At 43.3% G+C, this 16310-nt stretch overlaps 2 protein-coding genes across 7 annotated transcripts in view; one reads left to right on the top strand and one right to left on the bottom strand.

Annotated features, from left to right (window-relative positions):
- Positions 1 to 16310, top strand: part of LOC130406523 (transcription factor Adf-1-like) — a 243911-nt gene that overhangs the window by 171911 nt on the left and 55690 nt on the right. The window lies entirely within an intron of this gene.
- Positions 1 to 16310, bottom strand: part of LOC130406500 (unconventional myosin-Ic-like) — a 78717-nt gene that overhangs the window by 17940 nt on the left and 44467 nt on the right. For 5 of the 6 annotated variants that reach the window (XM_056612113.1, XM_056612115.1, XM_056612116.1 and 2 more), the window contains 6 exons: positions 12996 to 13076; positions 12481 to 12660; positions 11683 to 11781; positions 1349 to 1462; positions 732 to 803; positions 391 to 510 (listed from right to left, as the gene is read on the bottom strand). In XM_056612113.1, the coding sequence (XP_056468088.1) occupies positions 391 to 510; positions 732 to 803; positions 1349 to 1462; positions 11683 to 11781; positions 12481 to 12660; positions 12996 to 13076 (666 nt within the window). Of the gene's footprint in view, positions 1 to 390; positions 511 to 731; positions 804 to 1348; positions 1463 to 11682; positions 11782 to 12480; positions 12661 to 12995; positions 13077 to 15713; positions 16004 to 16310 lie in introns of those variants that run through there. The other variant, XM_056612118.1, reaches the window with a different exon arrangement.

Genomic DNA, 16310 nt, shown 5'->3' with positions numbered 1-16310 from the left:
TATGGCTAAAGCAATCAACAACAAAACCCAACAGAAACAGGGAACCTCCACTAACTAGGAGGTTCTCAACTCCAAATAGAAGCACATGTATTTGTAGTGTACTGTACCTACTTTTAAACTGTTACATGTTTAAAAAAAGTATCAGAAGTATGTATATGTATATATGTAGGGTTGGCTTAGCTCAGGAGGTAGAGCAGTTGTCTTGTAACCGAAAGGTTACCAGATACTTAAGCCTAAGTATCTGAGCAAGATACTTAACCCTAACCCATCGGTTTGTCAACTTGTCTATTAACAGTCGCTTTTGATAAAAGCTGTATGTGCATCCGTGTGTGCATGTGTGTACCGTGTGTTTGTGTGTCTCCTTTGAGTGTCCCATGTGCGTGTGTGTACCGTGTATGCCAGCGAGCCGTTGATCTTATTGACCAGCCAGGTGAAGGTGCGGCCGTAGACGGCCTTTGACAGTGCGTCACGAGCCGCCGATGCCTGCTCGATGTTCAGCGGGCTCATCAGCTACAGGAATCAATACACACACACAAGCAGTGAAGTGAATACATTTCGACCCAAACAAACGGGCTTTGAAACAATTATGATAAACCCACAGGAGACACAAGAAATACACACACACACACACACACACACACACACACACACACACACACACACACACACACACACACACACACACACACACACACACACACACACACACACACACACACACACACACACACCTCCTCTCCCTTGGCGATGATCTTCCTGTGTGTGAGGGCCTCAGTCAGCACCGTCCCGCTCACCCCTAGCAACTGGGGAGCCGACCAATAACAACATTATTTGTTATTACTTATTACACAGCGGCCCAGCAAAAAGCACAGTGCCACCACTCCACAGCACCACCCTGGCACCACCACCACGGGCCCCATCATTCACTGGTCTCGCAGAGAGGTTGGCATTATGGAGGGGAGCTAGTAGGGACCCATGTCGTATGGCCCAACTGGTCTGGGAGATGCTGTGATGCCATGGGTGTGGGGACATCAGCCATATCTTTACAGGTAAGCTATATAATATATAATAATAATAATATATATGAGAATATGAGTATTTGAATATATTTTTTATTCTGTTATTCTAAATAAGCCTTAGGGAGTAAAAGTCCATATGTGAGTTCATCAAATGGAGGTAGCTAGCTTGCCTAATATATATATATAAAACAGCTATTAATAAAAAACTTGTGAACTGTTCTTATTGGCTGGTGATATTCAATATTAAATCCCTGAGTGGCGATTGGAGGAGACACATTAGAACCACTATCAAACAGGGAGCAGGAAACCGGTAGTGTCGTGTGTCTCACCCTCGACAGGTACTTGATCTGCGTGTCAGAGGTGATGCAGGCGCTGCCTCCGTCGTCCCCACCGTACTGCATGTTGCCCAGGTGGAGCACGCTGGAGATGATGTTCATCAGTTCCTGAGAGGGAGAGGGAATGGAAGAGAGAGAGCAAGCACGGAAGAGAGAGTGAGAGAGAGACAGAGAGACATGGAGCAAGAGAATGAAAGAAAGAGAGCAAGCAAGGAAGAGAGATAGTGATAGAGGGATGAGAACAGGACTATTGTCCAACAGTTGCCAAAAACAATATTCATTCAGTGGTCACATCTAAAATACTGTATTGTAATAGTATAAAGTATATAAAGAGACAGAGACAGCGAGAGGAAGAGTTTAACTTATATATTTAAAGAGAAGGTCTAGGGTGACAGTGACGATACAGATAGTGCTGCACACTGTAGACTATACAGCAAGAGAGGAAGATCATTTTAAAAAGGACAGAGTTTATTACTGCTTGGTTTCAATAAGATAGCAAGGCTAGAGAGAGGAGATTATCTTTATGGCTCGCGGAGCAGTCCAACACAAACACAAAGACGCAAACGCACACATGAGCAAGCACACACATGAGCACACATACACATGAGCACACACATGCACGCTTTGATCCACGAGCTACCTGGGTGACAAAGCAGGAGAAAATGTGCTCCCATGCTAGACTTCAACAAGTTCTAAACATCATGTCTGCACGCATGCCCAGGCACGCACACGCAACAGAAACACCAAGATTGGATAAATCTGCAGTTCCCAATTCAATGACAGCTATGCAAAATAGACTAAATGATGCATCCAAACCAACCTGGTCTCACAGGAATCCGCAAAATGACCGCTTAGTGGTCAGATACAGATCTCGTTATAACAATAATTTCATATCGATGTAACGACAAAGGATGTAATGATAACGCCAAGAAAATAAAGGCTACATGGTTATAATAATTTAAATATAATTAACTTATAAAGCGTATAATAAGTAAACGAGACGATCTAGTTGTGGGCCAGCGGAGGCTGTATTTTAACCAAATTCGGCCTGTAACCTTATACATATAATAGTCTAACTATATATAAATGTCAAATGTATGATATTCTGTACGTATAGCCTAGTTTTTTATGTTATAAATATTTTAATATTGTCTTGTTATACCTGAACCAAATTCCAAGGAAAAGTGGGCTTAACAAAAAGTTTATGTGAATTTCTCTCAAAACTTTTTGTCATTATTAAAGAGAGGCCCGATTCTCAGATATGCATGTTGAATGGCTAGGGTGTAGGTCTGGGAAGAACTTCAGGCCAAAATCTTTCAAGCAAGCCGCTGGGTGAGGTATAACGAGATGGTTAGTTGGTGTTACAACCCTCTTCGTTGATTGGATTGGTGGAAGTGGATTGTCAATGGTCAGATACAGATTTTGTTATAAGGATAATAGCTACATGGTCTACTTATAATATTATAACTAAATAATTGTATATTTATTGATACATAATATTTATTTGAATATTAAATTAATTAAATATTAAACCAATGCATTTCAATCAGGAGATTATTTTCGACTTCAGAAGGGGGAGCGGGCTACGCAGGATTTCGTCAAAACAACAATCCCCCCCCCCCCCGAAACTAACAACGTCCCTTAAACCCAGTCTCACAACAGATTGTGGTAAAACTGCATTACTTTCAACAAAACAACGGGAAAATATGGATTTGCTGTTCTCAATAGATCTTCTTGTGCTCAATGCAGCTCATTACACAGCAGGAGGTTATGTGGTATGGCATAATGACTGAGCTAGGCTTAAGGCTAACAAAAGTACAATATAAGGGCAGTTATGGCTCATAGTGCAATACATTTTATAATAGAAATACTGTAACTTTAGGTATTCATATTGAAATCAATAGAGCTATAGCCTACTAAGGTAGATTGTAAAAAGAAAAAAACATTGAGGGCCCTTTCTGGTTTGTCTCGGATATTTGGCTCATTTCGAATCGCCCCTGCCTGCTTCGCAATGGCTGGCTATGGGTATTCACAAACTGTCCTTAAAACAACACGAAATGTTTGCTTTCAGAAATGTGCAACTCACCGAGAGGTTAGTGGTGTTCGTTGGTGTTCCAGATTTGAAAACATGACAGTTTCTGTTGTGTTTTATTTGGGATTTTGTAAATCCATTGATTTCAGTTGGAAGACTCATTGCTCGTTGACCGGAAACGGAAAGGCGGGCTGGTTGTAGTCTTTTCGCTCCGTTCTAGCCCTACCGTTGATTTGGCGAACCAAGCGAAAAGACTACAACCACCCCCCCTAGATTCTGCTGCTGCCGCAATCTTCTCCTCTAGCAGTAAGAGGAAGTAAACATTTACGCAGATTTTTGTCTTCTCTGCGATCTCGCAGTGTTGGCAAATTTGTATAAAAACAACACACAATTTAATTTCGGGTTTAAAATGCATTGTAACGCGCGTTACTGAGATTTGTACCGAATAAATAATATTACTTTTTTTTTTGTAATGCCTTACATTACCTCATTACAAGAAAAAGTAATTCATTATTATTGCAACACGTTACTCCCAACACTGGTTAGGAGTTAGGGCTGGCTTTTTTCCAGAGACCCACAATTTTCACAGAGTAATCCCAAGACGCACCCTGGTTAAAGGTCTAATGGACAAGATTCTATCTCTTTTCAACTAATTTAGATAGATTTCTAGCAACGGCTTGTTACCAATGCGTTTCAATGGAGCATTTGATGATTCTGTGTGAGCCTTTCCAGTAGGGCTGAGCCAGTTGATAATCGTATGCATCCTTTGAGACCCTCATATAAAAGAGATCCCAGGTCTATAGCCTACTTGTTAATGTCCTCGCCTCAGTCACCTATTGCAGCGCTTCCTTTGGGGCATCGGCATCCTAATTAATCATTGATATATATTATATATTTGAATGCAGCCATAGATATGACACCACCACCACTGGGGCGTGGCAACAATTCTCCATATCAATATGGGGAGGGGCGGGGGGGTGGGGGTGCTTGTGGACAGTAGGGGTACATTAGAAATAAATAGGAAGCACACTCAGGCAGGAGGAGGAATGACCTCTCACACATGATAACTTAACTAGAAAATGCATTTCCTGCAGAAAATGCGGTGAGTGCTGTCGTGCAAAGTGAGGTTGAAAATATTTTTTAATAAAGCCACATAGATTAAGACAAAGAAACGTTAAATGGCTTAAATCAAGTGAAGGGATTTGAACAAAAGTCCCAAAGTCTAAATGGAGTAAACAATGTAAACGTGCACACCATTTAAGAAAATGTAAATGATTGGAAACAAATAAAGTGACAGCTGAATGAAAAACGCAAGGCATTGCTAAAAATGCAGAAATGTAAAATCAATTGAACTGAAGAATCTGAAAGGTCCAATGTATTGCCCTGCACTGCTGGTGTGCGTGTGTTGGTGCGCGCGCACACGCGTGCGTGCGTGTGTGGGTCTTTAAGAGAATAGCGAGCCAGTGCCTGATTAAAAATAGCCCAATAGAGCGGGAAAAACTGCCCAATCTGGCAACACTGTCTGAGGGCCCTATTTTAACGGTCTGAAACGCAAGTGGGAAGCGCAAAGCGCAAGTAGCTTTGTGGGCGGTTCTACGGCTCTATCGCTATTTTACAGGCGGATAAATGACACTTGCGTCGCGGCGCAAGTGTCAAAAGGGTTGGTCTGAAGCAGCCTAATTACCCGTAGGTGTGGTTTGGGCGTAACGTCCAACAAACCAATGAGAGTGCCAGCTCCCATCCCCTTTAAGAGCCATGAACGCATTTGAATCGGACAAGTTGATATTTTGACAGCGCGTCTGCAGTCTCCGATGAGACAGATGCACATGAATTTCAAACTGCAAATGGCTCAGTTTATTGCCAAATAATATGGCCTAATTCACACATGGAATAAGGGGTTTTCTTCCACAACTTCAGAAATACTGAGTCCTCAAATAAATTTGGCAAAGAAAACGTATATGATATAACATATGATATGCGGTAACTGTGGTTCTATTTAATGATATACGCAATACATTATAAACATTGTTTCTTATCAGTATTGTATGCTATCCTAATATGCATGTGTCCCCGCGGTAATAGACATTGCTATTGATTGTATTATGCGTTACGTGTTTAGTTTGCGTGTGTTTAAACAGAGCACACACGCGCGCCCGCATTCATTCATTCTTTTTAACACTCACTCGCGGTAAGACAATGTTTTTCACGATCAAATACTCATCAATCCTAAAAGTTATGGGCATGTAGGCCTACACGATGTCTGTGTAATGAAAATATGTGTTTGCTGTACGGTGTTTGCAGATGCATTGATTTAAAAGTACAACTTATTACCGCTGCATCAGCTGTTCTTTCCCAAATAATTTACCAAGAATGTGCGGCTTGGTAGATGAGAGAAGCAAAGTGTATGCGCGAGGTGCACAAGCAATCCGTATGCATCGCATGCGCATGTATGCATGCGCCCTTAAAATAGCATCTGAACAACGCGCCACTGACTTTAAACCAGGTATTTCCTGGTCAGTAGCGCAATGGTATTCAGAAACGGCAAAATACCGTTTGCGCCAGACCACGCCTCCTCCTTCCGCCGAACCGCCCCTTGGGGCGCATGATCAATCCCTGATTTACCGGCGAGTGGCGGTGGTGGGAAAAGAACGCTCTGCGCCAGTTGTAAACTAGCAACGACACATGCGCCAGTGACTAAGTCACTTGCGCCGGATGCAAGATAGGGCCCTGAATGTCCACCAAAAGTAGCCCAATCTGGCAACACTGCTGAACGTCCTCGAGCTCCAGCGTCAACGTAAATCAACCAACTGAAAACGAAGCCTGTATGAAACAAAAACTGTGATTCTGAAGAAAGTTTAAATGATATCGAAATTCTGTTGTTAAATTGTTTGAACGAAGATAAACGGTTGAAAATTGATTTAGTTACGTCTTAAACAGTTTGTACCAGAGGACGGCTCTGCCTTCCTCCCATTAACTCCCATTTTAAAAAAAAGATAATATTTTAAAAGTAGAATAACTTAAAAAGTATAAAATATGAAAGAAATTTGAAAAGAAGCGTGCGTTTCCAAGCTAATTCCAAGCTCTATTTAAAAATTTGAATGAAGTCTCTGGGTGAAAAATTGAGGAAGGAGATAGGAGAAAGAAAGAAAGAAAGAAAGAAAGAAAGAAAGAAAGAAAGAAAGAAAGAAAGAAAGAAAGAAAGAAAGAAAGAAAGAAAGAAAGAAAGAAAGAAAGAAAGAAAGAAAGAAAGAAACAAACAAACAAACAAACAAACAAACAAACAAACAAACAAACAAACAAACAAACAAACAAACAAACAAAGAAAGAAAGAAAGAAAAAACGTATGAAGAACAATAGTTGAGCGCTGCATGCAGCACTCACATAATTAATTGTTTCAAATGACCCTGCCTATGGAAGTAAATCTGTGCTATCAGATTTTGAAAATTCTAAGCCCTGAATATTTATGCATTGAAATAACGTATCTGGATTTCTTGCCTCTGAATATAACTCTTTAAATTTTCAACAAATGATTTTCAATGTTATAAAATTCAAAATCAAATATTCAATGTTAAAAAATTCATCTTGAATATTTTCAACGCCCCCAAATTCAACATGCCAAAGTCAGCTGCAAAATTCAATGTATGAAATTCAAGCAAGGAGAGTAGGAATAAGAGCGTCTATATATATACTAGAGTTTTTGCGCGCAACTGGTAATTAAACCTATAATGTGGAAACCCCAGGCGATAATGTAACAAATTTCTGAGCGCATAATATAATAACATTTTGCCATAGTTTTACAACGTATAACATTCGATCACCACAAACGACTCTTAAAAGCAGTGCCAACAATTTAATATTTTTTCACCATTCAGCGAACAAAAGGCAACAGGCTGATTATCATTTAGGGGGCCACTCAATGACATGCAGAACCGTTATCAACATGCCCACTGAAGTGGTGTGAGAAATACTGACTTTCTACTCCTCATTCACATATAAGGTAATTTACATTTCCTACAGAGAAAATACTACCTCAGCTACCTCCCCTAACTTTTCCCGAACCCGGTGGGGAGAAGCGCCACAACATCATGGCCACCAACAAAACTCTGCAAAGCTTGTTCTTGCTCCGGCTTTAATTGATCGATTTTCGGCAGCGATCCCACAACAGACCGAATAGCTTCTCTCGTAGCCTTCTCCATTGTCTTCCTCTGACTACAACTGAAACTGGCGCGCGACCTAGACGTCATCGTTCTCAGCCACTCCCTCTGTTCGCTGATTGGGCCGCCAGAAATCGGGGTTGAAATTAAAATTTGGTGGAAGTAGGTAGGTGGGCGGTGCCAGACTAGTCTTGTGTTGGACTCAGGGGCGGCCTTCCCTACATGCGGGTTAGGCGGCCGCCTAGAGCGCCATCTAGAGGGGGAGCGCAAAATAATGCGCCCGAAAAAAAAAAATATATATATATATATTTTTTTTTTTTCCCTCCTGGCGCATATTTTTGCGCCCCTTCTATATCTCCAACCAATATTTTGACATTAAAAAAAAAAAATCTAACATTAGGGTAAAATGAGCCAAAAATCGAAAACGGAAGGGGAACCTACCTCCTTGGTTTCGTCAGAACATGCTAGTACTATAAGGCGTTTGGTTAGAGTGTTTTCAAGAATCGAGAATCAAGAACGAAATCAAGAAAATGAAGAGGCAAAAGCCATCCGGGGCGCAATTTTTTCCTCCGTGGATTTTATTCTTGAATTAATGTTTGTTCATCGTTGCGATCGTTGTTGTGTTTATGTGAAAGAAATGCAGTTACAGGGCAAAACAGTTTTTCAAGGTTGCAATTCAGTTTTCGTGGGGAATTAACAAACTTTTTTTTTTTTTTTTTTGCGGAGGGGGGGGGGAGCGCCAGGAGTGAAGCTCGCCTAGAGCGCCAAATGTGCTTGGGCCGCCCCTGGTTGGACTCTATAGACATAATTCACCATACTGTGTTATTGACATGTTTTCGTTCGGTGTTATAGGGACACTGTCTCTTTAAGAATCACGTGACTTCTTTGTTGATATGCCGGAAGGTGCGATGTTTGAAATTAACGTTTTTTAAATGACAAAACGAACGACCCACCGTTGCTCGTCGAGGTGAGAAAATGTCTCTTCCCTTATTTTATCGCAATTTCTACAGTCTATAGAACGTGTAACCTGACAGAGTTTTTCGACGTGTTTAATAACATAACATCTTACCTGGGCCCCGTTTCCCGAAAGCATCGTTAGCCTAAGTGGATCTTGAAGTGCGTCGTACGAGCATCGTACAGTTTTCAGACCGTTTCCCGAAAGCATCGTTGGTAACAAACGTCGTGAAAATGCTCGTAGCTAACGAGTGCTCCAGGGTACTCGTAGGATGCTAAGAGCATCGTTAGCCTACTATAGAGTGAACTCATTATTGCATGAGGGTGTCTTCATTCATAAAAAATGAAAACATTCGGGAGTATGCAATAATACAAATTATTCTAAAGAGGTCAGAGACTCCGTGCACAGCCCCGCCATCCCCAGTGAACCAAGAAACCCCGCGCCGTGACGAACGGGGGATTTAACCCCCTCGGTTTAACACAGGAAACTTGAGATAGGAAGGTGAAATCGCCGGGCGTGCCAAGCTGCGACCGAACCGGCTCGGCAGTGTAGAAAGACCTATAGCCAGGGTTCGAGTTAGGTGGGAGCCAGTGGGAGCTGAGCTCCCATAGAGAGGTCTGGCTCCCATGAAAGCAGTAAACTCAAATATCTGTGGGGGTCTCGGAAAATACAGCAGCATATTATTGTAGCTAATTACCAATAAAGCAATTTTCCCTTCCACATGCAGAGATATTGACGTTAAGTGGGATAATAGAACGCCGGTCATTATCGGGAAAATAAGCCCAGACAGGGCGAACCGGACACCGACTCGAAACGGAGGTGCTTCGATAATTTATTATTTATTTTCGATAATGAGCGGCTACTTTCCAAACGAAAAAATAACTTCACAAGGTGTTTTTTTTTTCTACAATTTATTTGTTACCGACTTACCATACGTACCATTCGAAGGCTACTCTGCGGTTGGCCTTGATGGGGAGATATTTTGACCCTTTTTAACCCCATTTTCCTGCGACATTCCTGCGTCTCCCCCTGCGTCATAGTCCGTTTTAGCCCAATGTCAGTGGACAGGTACAATCCTACGATCGTCGTAAGTGCAGCGAATGCGCTTTCACGTTAAGAGGAGTTTCGGGAAACGCTCCAAAGAAATTAACGATGGTTCGAAAGATCCATCGTTACGGGGCCCTGGGTGAGTGTCGCTTCGGTGTGTGCGCGTGCGTGTGTGTACTTACCTGCGGGTGTGCCGCTGACGGAGCCGTTAAACGTCTTTACCTGTGCGTGTGTGCGTGCGTGTGCGTGTGTGTTCGCGCTTCCGTGTATGTGTCGCTGCCTTTGTGTCAACGTGCGGTGTGTGCGCGTGCTTGTGTGTGTGTGCACATGTGTGTGTGTTTCCGTGTATGTTTGTGCGCATGTGCGTGCTTGCATGTGTGTTCTTACCTGCGCGTGTGCCGATGACGGGGCTCTCTTACCTGTGCGTGTGCGCTTCCGTGTATGTGTCATTTTATGTTTACATTTTACATTGAGGGCATTTAGCAGCTTTTTAGTGCATTTTTAGGGCATTAAAAGCTGCTTTTATCCAAAGCAGCTTTCAAAGTACAATGCTGTCACTGGTTGATTTAAATCAATTCAGATAATTATCCTTCCCTGCTATTTTGTAGTTCCCCAAAACCGCCTGAAACAACTTGAGTCTCAATTTAAGTGATTCCGTGAGGCAACCACGGATTTTGAGTTAAGCGCCCGTGGTAGACTCAGTCATTGAGACGGGGATCTGTGTGTGTGCCACGGAATATGAGTGTCGTCGACTTGCATTGGAGCAAATTCCATGGGCATATCAGAGACAATTTAAGTGATTCAATGAGGCCACCACGGATTTTCAGTTAAGCGCCCATGGTCGACTCGCTCGTTGAAACGGGGATCTGTGTCTGTGCCACGGAATATGAGGGTCATTAACTTGCATTGGAGTGAAATCCGTTGCCATATCACGGAAATTGGCGTGTTTCCGTGAGGATACCATGGATTATGAGTTAAGCGCCTGTGGTCATTTCACGGATTCCCGTGAGACCAGGTTGATCCAAACACCTATATGAATAATTGTTTTAGAGCAAACATGGATTACAACTTCTCGCCTCATGAACTGAAGAGAACTTGCCATGTTCATTTATTCCACTGAGTCGAAGAGTGTGTTATTATACCTTCTACTTAAAAAACTGCTAAACAACACTTAAAGGCCCTGTCACGTTAAAATTGTACCGGGGGCGAAAATTGTACCGGCCTACGTCATCGTTTGTTTACATCCTGACAACCTGCCCTGCAACAGACGACGCGATGCAGAAAACATGTTTCCAAACGACGAAATAACATAATACAGATAGCGGATCGCTATCTGTATTATGATAGATAGCGATAACACTTGTTTTTACTTTATATTTGTATTGTATTTAATTGTTTAATCGAAACAATAAAAAAATTTGCCCGCAAAACGGGCGATCGCGTCAAATGACGCGTCAAACACGTAGGAAGGTTCTTGAACATTCTAGACTATGAAACCTGCTTAAAACACTCAGTTTACTAGCTAAATTCGATTAAACAATTCAATACAATACAAATATAAAGTAAAAACAAGTGTGATCTAGCGATCCGTTATCTGTATTATGTTTCAAGAACCCTCCTACGTCATTTGACGCGATCGCCCGTTTCGCGGGCAAAACATTTGTCATTTGACGCGATCGCCCGTTTCACGGGCAATTTTTTTTATTGTTTCGATTAAACAATTAAATACAATACAAATATAAAGTAAAAACAAGTGTTATCGCTATCTATCATAATACAGATAGCGATCCGCTATCTGTATTATGTTATTTCGTCGTTTGGAAACATGTTTTCTGCATCGCGCCGTCTGTTGCCGGGCAGGTTGTCAGGATGTAAACAAACGATGACGTAGGCCGGTACAATTTTCGCCCCCGGTACAATTTTAACGTGACAGCACCTCCCTTTCATTATACTAGTCCCTTCTGCCCCATGAGTAATGGTTATGTAATGGTTCCTCCCCCTCTTTGACAAAACAACCATTCCCCACACCAGACCCGAGCAGGACGCAAATTAAACTAAATTACATTTTAAGGGCTGCTCAAAGGGCTTAGCAGGCCAAATATTTATGACCCACCCACCGATGCCTGCGATTGGTCCTCACCTCCACCTCATCCTCGCTGAAGCCAATCACAGTCAAGGCCTTCCGCACCTGCTTCCAATCGCTGCGGTCGTTGATGGAGCTGACTTTGGGACAGTTACCCTGGGGAGGACAGACAAACAAGACGAGTTCAGCCTCAGGGAGCCACGCCCTCCTCTTCTCCCGGGAGCAAGCCAATCAGAAATCAAGCACCTGTTAGCCCCAGCTCCTCACTGGGGACAGTGGCACGCCTCAATACAGTCGCTCTACAAAGCTTAATTACACTGCTGCAGTGTGTGTGTGTGTGTGTGTGTGTGTGTGTGTGTGTGTGTGTGTGTGTGTGTGTGTGTGTGTGTGTGTGTGTGTGTGTGTGTGTGTGTGTGTGTGTGTGTATCTTATATAATAAAATCTGCACTTCCCCTTCCAATCAAATTGATTAATTATGCACAGCACACAATTCAGCAAAGTTTTAAACATGGACCACAGGGTTGCTGACTTAGACAAATAGAATTAGACAAATTATGCTAAATGATGCTTGCGTACGCTAACTTGCTGCTAATAAGGTTACTTTTAAAAAGGTATATTGACATTTTGAAGGTGAGTTAAGGTGTTAGCTAAGGCTGACCTTGACCAGGTACTGGTCCTGCTGGGGGTTAGTGAAGGGTGTTAGCTGACTTTGGCCAGGTACTGGTACTGCTGGGAGTTAGTGAAGGTGTAAGCTGACCTTAACCAGGTACTGGTAGTGCTGGGGGATAGTGAAGGTGTTAGCTGACCTTGACCAGGTACTGGTACTGCTGGGAGTTAGTGAAGGTGTAAGCTGACCTTAACCAGGTACTGGTAGTGCTGGGGGTTCCTCTCCAGGCCCAGCCGCCTCAGCAGGTCCTCCTCTCCGCCCTCGATCAGCTGGTAGAATATGTGGAAGTTGCGCTCTCCGTGGTTCTGGTGCACCACCCGAGACTTCTCCAGCAGGTAGTTGATGATGTGGCCACCCACCGGGGCACCCTGCAGGCGGAGGGAAGACGGGGTGGCGCAGAGGGAGGGCGGTGCAAGGAAGAGGGGGTGAGGGGGCGTGTGTGGGTGGAGGGGAATACTGGTGTGCACTGTAGTCGTGCAGACTGGGTCTGAGAGGGGCTGCATGGGCCTCGGGCCTTCGTTACTATGGCCCAATGTGCAAACAACAACAACAACAACACATGAAGTCCAACACAGAAAGATAGGAACAAACAATATAAATGCTTCGATAGATTTGGGAGCCTCTTGGATTAGCAAGCAGTTTAACAACGCGTTGTCCTGTACTACAGAGGATAATTCATGAACAGACAGTCCTCCGGCTTTACCTTGAAGTCAAACTGGATGTCCATGTACTTGCCAAAGCGGCTTGAGTTGTCGTTTCGCAATGTCTTGGCATTGCCGAAGGCCTGGGATGAGAGAGAGAGGAGGGGTTTCAGATTATAGAAGTGAAACTATTGAGGTACAAACAAATAATACTACAAACTGAGAGGACGAGCAAGGGAGAGGGAGAGGGAGAAGAAGAGGGAGTAAGTGAGCAAGAGAGAGAGAGGAGAGGCGTGCTCGTGAGGTGTGTGGGGTCTGTGGGGTCTGTTATGGGTACGGACATACATCATAGACATGGGGTTAGGGGAAAAGGGTAACACTAGAAAATTCATTTCCTGCAGAAAATGCGGGTAGTGCTGTAGTGCAAAGGGAGGTTGAAATAAGGTTTTAGTAAAGTCACATAGTTTAGACGTAAAGAAATGTTAAATGGCTTTATTCAGGTGAAGGCATTTGAACAGAGTCGAAATGGAGTAAACAATGTAAACATGCACACCATTAAAAAAATGTAAATAAATGGTTGGACATAAATAAAGCGAAGAGTTAAACAAACAGATAATGTGATCAAGTTTGAAAACATTTGAGATAAAATATCGAATAGCTGAACTGTTCTGTTGGCAATTTCCAGCCCAACTATTGACTAAAAAACACCCAATCAACCAAAAACCCGCCCAAAACGTAAATTGCCACACGCACACTCCTTGTGCATGGAGACAGCCAGAGAGAATGTATGTTTTGTTACATGAGCTAAAATAAAACAACCCTCAAAATAGTCATCATAAAATGAACACATTTTTTAACTTTTAACTTCAACTTGAAATATCTCACTAGAACTAAAAGAACATTAACCGGAGAACTATGTACAGTCAACGTCATGAATCAAATCTCCACTGGCGCGGATGTTTGAGTGACAAGTCTGATGGCCCTCCCTCACCACTAATTACTATCAGACAGGCAAGCATTGTTTTTAGCATTTAGCTTCTACCGGTAGTAAACCCGGATATGTAGCAAGCACCTAGCCTCTAGTCCAGGGGTCAACAACCTTTTCAACATGCAGTGCCAGTTTGAAATTTTCTCGTTAATGAGTGTGCCTTAAGCAACAATATATTAAACATTAAGCTGAATTATGACACAGCGACCAAAAACATTTCCAGAAGACCAGGAATTGTATAATGTTTTTTTTGTTGTTATATTTGCAACATGGGATTACAAATTATATCTACATATGTCCCATCTTAAAACACCACTTTCAGAAACTTATTTAAAAATAATTTAAACATAATTGCCATGTGAGAAATGTAAAAAACGAGAATATATGAGAATGTTGGAACCATCCACATCATATCTTTAAGACATGTACAGCTTTGCAAAACCATGTGAAGGCGATGCATACAGGCCACTTGCAACAATATGTTAAATATTTTCTTCTCTATTAATCACAACATAGGTTAAAGGGACTCTTACCTTTGTTGCATTTTTACACTTTTTTTGGATAAGGTTAAATTGGTATTAATAAGGTAATAACACTCTAATATGCAAGACAGACCCACCAGGAGTAAAAACAAACATTTATTTTACTCTCATAATATTTAGTGAAAACTTCAACCAATAAAATTCTTCGGACCGAATGACCTTATTGGCCGACAGACCTGTCTGTTTGCTGCATGGATATATAAGGTTTTCCGTCTGCTTCTTGTGGCGCATTCGGGCCCGCGTCATCAAGGCGTGTCCTCAACTAGAGGGTTTGTTTTGATTCCACGGCAGACAGTAGCGAGTAGCGACCGTAGCGACTGACGATGGCAGACCAAAGTGGTCCACGGCGTACTGAAACTGCACCATTCAGTCCGATTAGGGGACTCATCTCGGACTCAGACTCACAGAGTTACCCTCCTCTGGAGCCTCAGGAAGACCTCCAGACTGTTGGCCACCAACTGCACCATTCAGTCCGACAAGGGGACCCGATTCGGCCTCAGAAGCCAAGTGGTCCCGCTCCCCTGGATGATTCTCAGGACCTCCAGACCGTTGGCAACCAACCGCACCACTCAGTCCAATTAGGGGACCCATTTCGGACTCAGACGCGACGTTGTACCGCTACTCTGGAGCTACTGGAAGACCTCCAGACCGTTGGCACCCAACCGCACCACTCAGTCCGATTACGGGACCCATTTCGGACTCAGACGCGACGTTGTCCCGCTACTCTGGAGCTACAGGAAGATCTCCAGAACGTTGGCACCCAACCGCACCACTCAGTCCGATTACAGGACCCATTTCGGACTCAGACGCGACGTTGTCCCGCTACTCTGGAGCTACAGGAAGACCTCCAGAACGTTGGCACCCAACCGCACCACTCAGTCTTATTACGGGACCCATTTCGGACTCAGACGCGTCTTCTTCGGACTTCTTGTTTACTAGACCCCTGGTAGATATTATGACCCCTGGGAGTCTAAACATAACCCATGGGAGTCTAAGGGGAATACTGGTGTGCACTGTAGTCGTGCAGACTGGGTCTGAGAGGGGCTGCATGGGCCTCGGGCCTTCGTTACTATGGCCCAATGTGCAAACAACAACAACAACAACACATGAAGTCCAACACAGAAAGATAGGAACAAACAATATAAATGCTTCGATAGATTTGGGAGCCTCTTGGATTAGCAAGCAGTTTAACAACGCGTTGTCCTGTACTACAGAGGATAATTCATGAACAGACAGTCCTCCGGCTTTACCTTGAAGTCAAACTGGATGTCCATGTACTTGCCAAAGCGGCTTGAGTTGTCGTTTCGCAATGTCTACTCTGGAGCTACAGGAAGACCTCCAGAACGTTGGCACCCAACCGCACCACTCAGTCTTATTACGGGACCCATTTCGGACTCAGACGCGTCTTCTTCGGACTTCTTGTTTACTAGACCCCTGGTAGATATTATGACCCCTGGGAGTCTAAACATAACCCATGGGAGTCTAAACATAACCCATGGGAGTCTAGAACTTTTGTACTGTAGCGACCCTGGGACAGTTAAATAGTTTGTGTGTTATGTGTTACATTATATTTCGTTGTCCGCTATGCCAGTTGTTCTATGTGTATGTATTGTAATGTTCTTCTTGTCAATCAGCGTGGGGGCGAATCATTAGGTCAGCTGGGGGAGGGCCTTGGAAGAACAGGAGGGTGGGGGCCTGCACGCGAGTGAGACCGTGTTGGGGGTTGCCGGGGTAACCGGGGTTTGTTTTGTGTCGGTTTTCTGCCGTTGGTTACAATGTTACGGGTTTCAGTGACCTGGTTTTGGTTCATTAAAACTACCTTCAACTACTAATGACTCGACATCATT

Source organism: Gadus chalcogrammus, chromosome 16, assembly GCF_026213295.1.
Source record: "Gadus chalcogrammus isolate NIFS_2021 chromosome 16, NIFS_Gcha_1.0, whole genome shotgun sequence".
NCBI lineage: Eukaryota > Metazoa > Chordata > Actinopteri > Gadiformes > Gadidae > Gadus > Gadus chalcogrammus.
This window is presented reverse-complemented; position numbering and strand designations above follow the sequence as displayed.